Genomic DNA, 12,711 nt, shown 5'->3' on the forward strand with positions numbered 1-12,711 from the left:
CATAATCCCTCCATCACGAGCTGTCCGTCATCTGGTTGCATGGCAACCAGGGCAAGGGGAGGGCTCTGGTTGGTTGTTGGTTCACAACCCGTCCCTGACCAGCCATCTTTGTGTGCTGGTGACCCTTACCTGATACTGCTTTCTGTACTCCTCTGTGCTCAAAAGGATGGTTTTGGTATGTGTGTGTACGCAGCTGCCTCTCTCCTTGCTCTTCTCTTCTTCAGGGCCCTTTTCCTCTCATCCTCACGTCTTTTAAAGTCCCAAAAGTGTGCTCTCACTCTTATTTCTCTACTTCTCAGGTGTGTGCACCCACTCTCTTGTCTCCATCAAGGTCCTTCAGTACTGAACAGCTTCTTCTCTCCTGTGTCTGCTCTCTCAGTGTGACTTCACCTCTTTCCTCTCCTCTCCTCTCTAAGACCTTAGTGTGCTCTCTCCTCATCTCGTCTCCTCTCCTCTTCTAAGAGCTTACTCTATGCCCTTTCCTCTCCTCTCCTCTCTTAAGACCTTAGTGTGCTCTCTCCTCATCTCGTCTCCTCTCCTCTTCTAAGAGCTTACTCTAATGCCCTTTCCTCTCCTCTCCTCTCTTAAGACCTTAGTGTGCTCTCTCCTCATCTTTGTCTCCTCTCCTCTTCAGAGCTTACTCTATGGCCCTTCTCTCTCCTTCTTGTCCTCATCTTTTGTGTCCTCTCTCTCCTTCCTCTCTTTTGTCCTCTCATCTTTTGTCCTCTCTCCTTCCTTCTTTTCCACTTCTTTTGTCCTCCTTCTCTCTTTGTCCACTTCTTTTGTCCTCGTCTCATTCCTCTCTCCTTCCTCTCTTGTCAACTTCGTTTTGTCCTCTCCTCTCTCTTGTCCACTTCTTTTGTCCCTCTCATCTTCCTCTCTCTTCTCTCTCTCTCTCTCTCTTCTCTCTCTCCTCTCTCTCTCTCTCTCTCTCTCTCTCTCTCTCTCTCTGTCTCTCTCTTCTCTCTCTCTCTCTCTCTTCTCTCTTTCTCTCTCAGCTTCCCTTCCTCCTCTCTTTTTTTCTCCACTTCTTTAAGTGTTCTCTCTCTCCATGCTTTCCTTTCCTTACTCCCTCCTGTCCTCCTTTACCTCGGCCGTAGAGAGACAGACCCTGGAGGGGCCTAGTGGTGTGGATGATTCGATGAGGAGGAAGAATTGCCCTAGTGGCTTTGCTGCCATTAACTTTCTTCCAGGGGATATCTTTCACTCCCAATCAGCGTGCAGGGCCTTATTGTAATCTGCATACGTAATGAACCGGCCAGTAAGCCTCGCTCTTGCTCTCGATCTATCTTTCTCTCTGGCTGTAATGGGCCAATTACGTTGACGGACGGATTGAGCGGATTCAATGGAGAGGAGGCCGATATGAAGGAGAGGGCGGTGAAATGAAAGTGCTGCTCATTAAAAACGGTGCCCAGGAAGTAGGATTGTAATATCCTGTGATCTGCTTGCATTGCCAGTAATAAAATACAAATATTTAACCTTTAATTTAATTAGGCAAGTCAGTAAGAACAAATTCAAATTTACAATGACGGCCTATCGCCGGCCTAACCTTAACTCGGACAATGCTGGGCCAATTGTGCGCCGCCCGATGGGAAATCCCAATCACAGCCGTTGTTATATACAGCCTGGAATAAAACCTGGGTCTGTAGTGAATGCCTCTAGCACTGAGATGCAGTGCCTTAGACGCTGCGCCACTCGGGAGCCCCAATCTCATGATATAAGTAACTCATCGTGTCACATGACACTGTTCTGTCTCCAGCCTCTCTCCTCTACCAACTACTGTCTGTCTCCAGCCTCTCTCCTCTTACCAACTACTGTCTGTCTCCAGCCTCTCTCCTCTACAACTACTGTCTGTCCCAGCCTCTCTCCTTTACCAACTGCTGTCACTACTGCGTCTTCTCAGCCTCTCTCCTCTACCCAACTACTGTCTTCCTCCAGCCCTCCTCCTCATACCAACTGCTGTCTTCCTCCAGCCTCTCTCCTCTACCAACTGCTGTCTTCCTTCCGCCTCTCTCTCTACAACTGCTGTCTTCCTCCAGCCTCTCTCCTCTACCAACTTGCTGTCTTCCTCCAGCCTCTCTCCTCTACCAACTGCTGTCTTCCTCCAGCCTCTCTCCTCTACCAACTGCTGTCTTCCTCCAGCCTCTCTCTCTTATCCAAGCTGCTGTCTTCCTCCAGCCTCTCTCCTTCTACCAACTGCTGTCTTCCTCCAGCCTCTCTCCTCTACCAACTGCTGTTCTTCCTCCAGCCTCTCTCTCTACCAACTGCTGTCTTCCTCCAGCCTCTCTCTCTACCAACTAGCTGTCTTCCTCCAGCCTCTCTCCTCTACCAACTGCTGTCTTCCTCCAGCCTCTCTCCTTCTATACCAACTGCTGTCTTCCTCCAGCCTCTTCTCCTCTACCAACTGCTGTTTCCTCCAAGCCTCTCTCCTCTACCAACTGCTGTCTTCCTCGCCCTCTCCTCTACCAACTGCTGTTTTCCCAGCCTCTCTTCCTCTACCACTGCTGTCTTCCTCCAGCTCTCTCACTCTACCAACTACTGTCTTCCTCCAGCCCTCTCCTCTACCAACTACTGTCTTCTCAGCCTCTCTCCTCTACCAACTGCTGCTCTTCTCTCCAGCCTCTCTCCTCTCACCAACTACTGTCCTTCCTACCAGTCTCTCTCCTCTACCAACTGACTGTCTTCCTCAGCCTCCTCCTCTACCAACTCTGTCTTCTCAGCTCGCTCCTCTACCACTACTGTCTTCCTCCAGCCTTCTCTCCTCTTACCAACTGCTGTCTTCCTCCAGCCTCCTCCTCTACCAATCTATGTCTTTCTCCAGCCTCTCTCCTCTACCAACCTACTGTCTTCTCCCAGCCTCCTCCTCTACCAACTCTGGTCTTCCTCAGCCTCCCTCCTCTACCAACTACTGTCTTTCCTCAGCCTCTTCTCCTCTACCAACTCTGTCTTCCTCCAGCCTCTCTCCTCTCCAACTACTGTCTTCCTCCAGCCTCCTCTCTACCAACTCTGTCTTCTCCAGCCTCCTCCTCTACCACTTCTGTCTTCCTCCAGCCTCTTCCTTACCAACTGCTGTCTTCTCCAGCCTCCTCCTCTACCAACTGCTGTCTTCCTCCAGCCTCTCTCCTCTACCAACTACTTGTCTCTCTCTCTCCAGCCTCTCTCCTCTACCAACTACTGTCTTCCTCCAGCCTCCTCCTCTACCAACTATGTCTTTCCTCCGCTCCCTCCTCTACCAACTGTCTTCTCCACCTCTCTCCTCTACCAACTGCTGTCTTCCTCCAGCCTCTCTCCTCTACCAACTGCTGTCTTCCTCCAGCCTCTCTCCTCTACCAACTGCTGTCTTTCCTCCAGCCTTCTCTCTACCAACTACTGTCTTTATCCAGCCTCGCTCCTCTACCAACTATGTCTTCCTCCAGCCTCCTCCTCTACCAACTGCTGTCTTCCTCCAGCCTCCTCCTCTACCAACTGCTGTCTTCTCCGCCTCCTCTCCTCTACCAACTACTGTCTTTCTCCAGCCTCTCTCCTCTACCAACTACTGTCTTCCTCCAGCCTCTCTCCTCTACCAACTACTGTCTTCCTCCAGCCTCCTCTCTTACCAACTATGTTCTTCTCCAGCCTCCTCCTCTACCAACTACTGTCTTCCTCCAGCCGCCTCCTTCCTACACTACTGTCTTCTCCAGCCTCTCTCCTCTACCAACTACTGTCTTCCTCCAGCCTCTCTCCTCTACCAACTACTGTCTTCCTCCGAGCCTCGCTCCTCTACCAACTACTGTCTTCCTCCAGCCTCCCTCCTCTACCAACTGTGTCTTCCTCCAGCCTCCTCCTCTACCAACTGCTGTCTTCCTCCAGCCTCCCTCCTCTACCAACTACTGTCTCTTCTCCAGCCTCGTCTTCCTCTACCAATCTGTCTCCTCAGCCTCTCCTTACACTACTGTCTTCCTCCAGCCTCCTCCTCTACCAACTGCTGTCTTCTCCAGCTCTCTCCTCTACCAACTGCTGTCTTCCTCCAGCCTCTCTCCTCTACCAACTGCTGTCTTCCTCCAGCCTCTCTCCTCTACCAACTGCTGTCTTTTCCTCCAGCCTCCTCTCCTCTTACCAACTACTGTCTTCCTCTCCAGCCTCCCTCCTCTACCAACTACTGTCTTCACTCCAGCCTCCTTCCCTACCAACTACTGTCTTCTCCAGCCTTCCCTCTTACCAACTACTGTCTTCCTCCAGCCTCTCTCCTCTACCAACTTACTGTCTTTCTCCAGCCTCTCTCTCTCTACCAACTACTGTCTTCCTCCAGCCTCTCCTCCTCTACCAACTGCTGTCTTCCTCCAGCCTCGCTCCTCTACCAACTGCTGTCTTCTCCAGCCTTCTCCTCTACCAACTACTGTCTTCTCCAGCCTCTCTCCTCTACCAACTACTGTCTTCCTCCAGCCTCTCTCCTCTAACTACTGTCTTCCTCCAGCCTCCCTCCTCTACCAACTGCTGTCTTCTCCAGCCTCGCCCTTACCAACTACTTGTCTTCCTCCAGCCTCTCCTCCTCTTACCAACTGCTGTCTTCCTCCAGCCTCCTCTTTCTACCATACTGTCTTCCTCCAGCTCTCCTCTACCAACTACTGTCTTCCTCCAGCTCTGCTCCTCTACCAACTACTGTCTTCCTCCAGCCTCTCTCCTCTACCAACTGCTGTCTTCCTCCAGCCTCTCTCCTCTACCAACTAGCTGTCTTCTCCAGCCTCTCTCCTCTACAGGGCGTGTCTGTCTTCCTCCAGCCTCTCTCCTCTACCAACTGCTGTCTTCCTCCAGCCTCTCTCCTCTACCAACTACTGTCTTCCTCCAGCCTCTCTCCTCATACCAAACTCTGTCTTTCTCCAGCCTCTCTCCTCTACCAACTACTGTCTTCATTCCAGCCTCTCTCTCTACAACTGCTGCCTTCCTCCAGCCTCTCTCCTTTACCAACTGCCTGTCTTCTGCCAGCCTCTCTCCTCTACAACTGCTGTCTTTCTGCCAGCCTCTTCTCCTCTACCAACTACTGTCTTCCTCCAGCCTCTCTCCTCTACCAACTGCTGTCTGTTCCTCAGCCTCCTCCCTCTACCAACTACTGTCTTCTCTCCGCCTTCTCCTTACAACTACGTCTTCCTCCGCCTCTCTCTCTACCAACTACTGTCTTCCTCCAGCCTCTCTCCGTCTACCAATGCTGTCTTCAGAGAGATGAATGAAAGAGGAGAAAGCCAAGATAAGCAGCAAGAGATGTGAAAGAGCGCGAGAAAAAAGGGGGGATGGTGTGAAGAGGTGAAAGAGTAGAAAGAGCAGGTCAGGGATGATGTGTTGTGTGTGTGTGTGTGTGATGTGTGTGTGTGTGTGTGTTGTGTGTGTGTGATGTGGGTGTGTGTGTGTGTTGTGTGTGTGTGTGTGTGTGTGTGTGTGTGTGTGTGTGTGTGTCTATTTCGCTCTCTCAGGCCTGATTGAAATGAGGAAAACCAGGTTGTAATGTCTGCTATAGTCTAACAGAGATTGGACATGTCATAACATCCACTTATTCAGAAGATACAATGACCAAGTCCAGCCCCAGACTGTGCCTCTGTGGGTGTGAGACAAACACGAGTGTGTGCATCCCAACAGCGCCAGCGTTCTGGTCAAAAGTCGTTCACTATATAGGGAATAGGATGCCATTTGGGACGGCCCTGTGCCTACGTGACAGACATGTGAGGTAAAGGCAGTGGTGTAAAGTACTTCAGTAAAAATACCCCCCAAAACTTGAAAGTATCTCTTCTTTACTTTACTATTTATATTTTTTACAACTTTCACTTTTACTTCACTACATTCCTCAAGAAAATAATGTACTTTTTACTCCATACATTTTCCCTGACACCCAAAAATACTTGTTACATTGTGAATGCTTAGCAGGATAGGAAAATGGCCAAATGCACGCACTTATCAAGAGAAAATCCCTGGTCATCCCTACTGCCTCTGATCTGGTAGATTCACTAAACACACATGCTTTATAAATTGTTTCTGAGCGTTGGAGTGTGCCGCTGGCAATCCTTAAAAAATTTTTTTTGAACTTTTGATAGTTAAGTATATCTAAAACCAAATACTTCTTAACTTTACTGGGTGACTTTAACTTTTACTTGAGTCATTTTCTATTTAGGTATCTTTACTTTTGCCATTTTCTATTTAGGTATCTTTACTTTTACTCAAGTATTAAAATTGGGTACTTTTTCCACCACTGGGCATAGGTCATGTTAGTCTCTCTGGCTCTGCTTGGGTGATTCATTATCAGGAACGGCAGGAGACTGCTGCTTTCCACCTTTAATCTATGCAGCAGTGCAGTAAGCAAATAAACAAAACAAAATCAAGAACATACGCTAGCCAGTACAAAGCCAAATACTCCGCTTACGTGCACGGAATAAGGGTTGTCATATTAAAATGGACTGATACGAACCCTCATTCCTTCCTTGACTAGCTTTCCACCAATCAAGTTATGTTATAGGCAATATCACCCAAGGAAGGAAAGATGCATTCATTTGAACTGTGACCTAAGCCTACATTAAAGGTGCAACACATAGGATTTATTTGTATTTTTTGCATTGTAATTTCAGAAAATATCCATAATACATAATAATATCCATAGTGTACAAAACATTAAGAACACCTGCTCGTTCCATGACAGACTGGCCAGGTGAATCCAGGTGAAAGCTATAATCCCTTATTGATGTCACTTGTTAAATCCACTTCAATCAGTGTAGATGAAGAGGAGGAGACAGGTTAAAGAAGGATTTTTAAGCCTTGAGACAATTGAGACATGGATTGTGTATGTTTGCCATTCAGAGGGTAAATGGGCAAGTCAAAATATTTAAGTGCCTTTGAACAGGGTATCGTAGTAGGTGCCAGGCGCACTTGTTTGAGTGTGTCAAGAACTGCAACGCTGCTGGGTTTTTCACACTCAACAGTTTCCCGTGTGTATCAAGAATGGTCCACCTCCCAACGGACATCCAGTCAACTTGACACAACTGTGGGAAGCATTGGAGTCAGCATGGGCCAGCATCCCTGTGGAACGCTTCCGACACCTTGTAGATGCCCTGATGAATTGGAGTAGCTCCATGATGTTAAAAGTGTTACACATTGGATGTTTAGCAATGTAATTTCAGAAAATGTCAATAATATATCTGGTGCTAATAGTGGAATGATAGTGTTTCACAGTATTACTTACCAGCCAGTGCTGTGATATTCGCCAATTGATTTCTCCTGCTGGAGGGCATCTGTTGTCAAAATGTTCTGACTTTGTGGCTGTCCTATCTAGTAAAAATCACTGTAATTTCCTGGGTTGCTAAAATTCTACACTTTTCGCTCAATTTCAGTTTAAGCGAGAAAACAATAATAGTGTAGGGAATTATTGTACCATCTAAAATCGCTGTGGCATATCTTTAAAAAATATATAGTTTTTACATCTGTTTGAAGCGTGGACCAAAACCGAAAGGTCCACCAGCATCAAACAGCTGTAAATAGTATATTATTGGGTATTGAACATATATTTCACAGCGATTTAGATGGAACAATGATTCCCTACACTACTCAGTGCTTGTTAAATCACAGACTGAAACTGTTCTGACTTTGTGACTTTGCTATCTAGTGGAAATCTAGCGCGATTTCCACTAGATAGCACAGTCAGTTTTCACATTTTGATGCTCCGGCGAGAGAAACCAATAGGCGAATATCAAAGCCAATCACAACATTGGCGGGTAAGTAATACTGTGAAACACTACACTTTCATTCCACTATTACTGCAGATATACACTGAGTGTACAAAACATTAGGAACACCTTCCTAATATTGAGTTGCACCCTCTTTTGCCCTCAGAACAGCCTCAATTCCATCCCCAAGGATCCACCCGGACGTTGCATATTTACAGGGTGTCAATTGCCCCCTAATCACCTCCACTTCTAAGCCCAGCCAGAGAAATACGCAAGAGCCCCTGAGAATAAAGCCAACCCAGCATCACCATGACCAAAAAGGACCCCAAAAATGTATTAATCTAAACCTTTTATAATGACTAAGATTATCAAATTCAGATGGTCAGGATTAAGAGTTCATCTACGTAGTGACATTAGACGGCATTCTACACTCGACTCAGACAAATCTGAAGGCAAAGTCAATAGCATGCGTCTGCTGCCCTCTGCCTTCGGACCAGACGCTGCTATACCAGACCCGATCCACGTCCATTCACCAGCTCAGCACAAATAAACTAAACCCGGTAGTTGTTCAACAAACAATGGTGTTTTCACTCTAGCCTATCAAATCGTGTCGGGGCCTTGGAACATTCTACACCACTTCCCTATTCTCTGCTGGTGAGGTGCTTCTGGGATAGTGGGGATTCCTGCTGCCTGACACTTCCTCGCGCGCGCACATCCTATCAGCGGCGCGATAAATTCAGGCACAGATCCCGTTACGGCGACTAGAAATAGACGGATACCCAGGAAATAATGAATGGGCCGACGAGTGTTCCACACGCGTTACAAATTATGGGTCCGTTTTTACTGTCAATTGTTACCAAATAACATTAAACTCATCAYACACATGCGGCCATTTTTGTTAACCATCCAAGGCATTGTAGCCTGCACGTTTGGAGAGTATTATCATCATAGTTTAGGCCTTTCCCATAGTCAACAGCATCCGATTCGAAAACAAGCACTCAGCGTATGAGCAAGGCAATCACAATGGACAAGCAGTAAACCATTCCAAATAAAGGTCCCACAGCCACACACACATCACGGACAGCACACAGGGTTTGACTTCTTCCATACGTGCTAAATCCATCTTGGAGACCAAAAAGTCCCCTTTTCCTTTCACATATAGTTTCTCTGTAGAATTAACTTCAATCGCCCATTCTGACTTACCGGTAATCGTGTGTGTAAATTAGCCGTGGCTGTCCCAGTTGGAAATTCAAACCCCCCTCAGCTGTCCTGGTCCCACTGCTTACWAGCCGTGTATACACGATGCCAATCAAAACATTAGACCGCGCCCCTACTGATGACCTATATCAGAAATGGACGAATCATAGCCGAGATCTATCGGGAGGTCCACCCCCCACGTCCAACGATGGGATACAGTGTAACAATTCATAACGAGAATGATATTGTAATTGAATGTTACAGTGTGCTTTTTTTTTACCTCACCAATTCTTTATTCATGGGAATAGAGAGCCCTTGATGGTATTGATAATATAGCCTTGCCTATGTATTATTGTACATGTGTGAAAAATGCTACGTAAAGAGCTTCAATGTTAAGAGTAGCCAACTGTGGACCCTTAAAGTAGACAATGGCGTGCTTAGTTAATTAAATTGGTTGGGAATTATACATTGTGTGGGATTAACTGGGAATTAGAGGACAGGATTAGGAGTTTGCTTTCTATGCACCATGTGAGACTAGCTGTACAAATAGCCTGCAGTGTTGAATGAACATTGTGTGCCAAATATGACATGCTATAGAATAACATAAGGACCTATTTCCTATTAGATGGTAATTTGCACTTAAACTGAGATTTCAAAATAGGTGGGCTATTAGGTCAGTATTCACCATAACAACAAGCATATTAATCAGAAACATTCAGTCATCAAAATGCACAACATTTTGAATGACATTTTATCTACTCTCTCCTCTATCTCCCTTACCGTGTCCTATTTTATGTCTAGATTCCTCCAATAGCAGTATACTCATTCTATTCATTCACATTCTACACTTGTTGGCATGACAATAATTCGATGATGACTTGATGTTGGGTAATATGACAAATAATATGACAAATATGACAAGGTTATTCCATTGCAATGGACAGTTCATTACAAATGTCCCACGTTATAGTATAATATTTTGTATACCTTTCTGCATGAACACCAATGTGAAAGAAGCGTAATGTTTTGTACAGGGAGACTACCTACCCAGTAGCTACTCTGACTTCAGGCCAGGAAACGCCACATCGTGTTCAATGCAGTAAAACATATCAACCACAAGAGTGCGCCCTTAGCCACCAAATTGCCATTGCCCTGAAAAGAGTTGGGAGTACAATGGATCTAATAGCTCTCCGGGGATTGCAAAAACGTGTTGTGATGTGAGAGTCCGCATACACATGTATTTAAAGACGTACAATCTCCCCAGTATAATGTACAAAGCCAGATGGAACCTTCATTTATGCTCTTGGCTAAAGACTCATTTCAAATAAGTGTACAACTACAGAAGATAAGTAGATCCGTTATATAATTCATATTTAATAGCACAGTTTTGACCATACAATCAATAATTCTCTCCCCTGATTTAGAATAACAATGCACAGATAACGACTTTCATAAGACCCTGAACAGTTATCTGGCCTCTGGATGGAGGATGGGGAGAGAGGGGATGCATACGTTATGAAACCCATTGGGGTTGTTAGGATGGGACTTCGGCCATGGTGAGGCGGCCATGTTGTTGAGGTCAGTTGCTCGTCGCCACGCCGATGAGCCCGGGTGTTGGGCCGGGACAGAGACACTATTACCACAACGATGGTTCATCATATCTGGGAAGAGACAAAATATATAAAGTATCAAATAACAATTATGTCCAAACTACCACAGTACTTTCTTCTGTTGAGACCAGAGGACCAGGGCCCATATTTATACAGCGTCTCAGAGTAGGAGTGCTGATCAGTTCGCCTTTTAGATCAAAATAAATAAGATTACATAGACAGAGGGAACCTGCACTCCTACTCTGAGACACTTTATCAATATGAGTCCTGGACCAGTCACACACACACACACACACACACACACACACACACACACACACACACACAACAACACACACACACACACACACACACACACACACACACACACACACCACACACACACACACACACACACACACATGACAGTACCTGGACTGTGGGAGCGTGTCTGTGCTCTCCTTCAGCAGCAGTTCTGAGATCAGTGAATCCAGTGTGTCAGGGCTGGACCTCTTCCCATACCTGGGAGAGAGAGAGGAATTTCAGGAATTCCCATTTGCATAGACTAAACTTCAGGAACTAGACCATGTGTGCTGCCCCCATAAGATAATTTACCCCAACTGTTCGAGAGTCAATATGAATGTATGTCTGGTAAAATAAAAGACTTGTCCTTAGAGCCCTTCTGTATAAAAAGAGAGGACTGTTTTGTTGGTTGTCAAGTCTGCTCCTCTGAAGATAAGCCCTATTGGAATTAGTTAAGACCCTTTTCCACTCTTAACACAAACACTCTAACAGAAGAAACACATTCACAATCAAATGTGGACATTTAAATGATTGTAGCCAGGGGCACACCAGCAAAAACAATACCAGAAAACGACTTTTACACTGAGGTTAGTGAACAGAGTGTGAGTGGATGCAGGGTGACTGGCTTCATCTGTAAAGATATTTCTAATTAAGAATCAGGGGTGTGCAGCTGTTGAAATAAAGACATTGTTTCATATAGACAACACACAGAGTAATTAGTGACAAGTTAATGTGACTCATCTTTATTATTTTAGTCACCTGAATGATTGGATTAGTTGGTATTTGGACTAGAGCCAGTAATAACACAAATATTAAGCTAAAAACCAAAGTGTAATTTTAGCTACTAGTAACTGAGTTCATAGTGTCCCACTCCATATAATTAGTTAGTTAGTTAGTTAGTTAGTTATTATGAATCAATTAGTTAGTTATGAATCAATAGCCTGTGGCTCACTAATCAAATATTTCAATTGGATAATCACAAATCCAAACTTCAGCCCTTTAAAATTAAATCAGCAATGTATCACACCCGGATCACAGCACTCACCTCTGCCTTGTGATGAGGTTGATGTAATGTCTGAGAGCGGAGTAATACTTGGCCAGTTCCTCCGCGGGCACATTTTCGCCGGGGTTTTCGGGTTTGACCGGATAGCCTTCCGCAAGCGTCCCGATGCATATGAAGGTCCAGACGAGGAGCGTCACTGCGCCCAGCCAGGTACCCAAGTTAGGATGCATCTTTAATGTTTACGAATCAAGAAAAATATCAGGGTCTGAATTGCTTAGGCTACGCAGTCTTATCACAGTTAGTTTACCTGCAAAAACTTTTAGAAGTTGTGTATGTTCAAGACAATAATAATGTCTGTTCCCTACTACTACCCCACAACCCGTAGTCTACATTAACTGGAGGATGCCTCATGTTTATCTATATTTGTTGTTTAAAATTAAATTGATATCTATTTATTGACTTCCTCAGATTAATTGTTTAAAAATATCAGTTTCAGTGAAGRCAATGAAATTAGTAGATAGGCTACAAGTTGTATAGAAAAACACTATAAACCGGTAGGTACATTAGACAAATAGGTTAAGAAATCAATATCTAATCTTGTTTAAATCATGTCTATAGATGTAATAGAGGTATGCTACTTACATTGACTTGAGGGTTTAAATTATAGTTTGGATAGAAGTTGTCCTCAGTCGTCTTTCTGCTGCTGTGCGTTCTGCATAGGGTACCCACTCTGTAGCGCGATTTTTATAATGCTGCGCGCAATACTGGGTGGGGAGGGCACATCACAAGATGCGCCCAATTGAACGTAAGTCTCCAAATCACGATTCTGAAAATGTGCGCGGACAGACGCGTCACCGCAAGCTGTCATCGCCCATTTTAAACTATATTAATTAATGCATTAAAAAAATGATTGCTTTCTAAAAAATGTCAATAGTGGTGG

The 12,711-nt window shown here is 45.4% G+C and overlaps 1 protein-coding gene across 1 annotated transcript; it reads right to left on the reverse strand.

Annotated features, from left to right (window-relative positions):
* Positions 1 to 10,230: 10,230 nt before the first annotated feature.
* LOC111955166 (pro-neuropeptide Y) lies at positions 10,231 to 12,496 on the reverse strand. The gene is made up of 4 exons (XM_023975282.2): positions 12,414 to 12,496; positions 11,814 to 12,001; positions 10,898 to 10,987; positions 10,231 to 10,537 (listed from the first exon to the last, which is right to left on the reverse strand). Exons 2-4 carry the CDS (start codon positions 11,999 to 12,001, stop codon positions 10,513 to 10,515), a joined length of 303 nt encoding a protein of 100 aa, XP_023831050.1. The 5' UTR covers positions 12,414 to 12,496; the 3' UTR covers positions 10,231 to 10,512.
* Positions 12,497 to 12,711: the final 215 nt, after the last annotated feature.

Source organism: Salvelinus sp. IW2-2015, linkage group LG30 (assembly GCF_002910315.2).
Source record: "Salvelinus sp. IW2-2015 linkage group LG30, ASM291031v2, whole genome shotgun sequence".
Lineage (NCBI taxonomy): Eukaryota > Metazoa > Chordata > Actinopteri > Salmoniformes > Salmonidae > Salvelinus > Salvelinus sp. IW2-2015.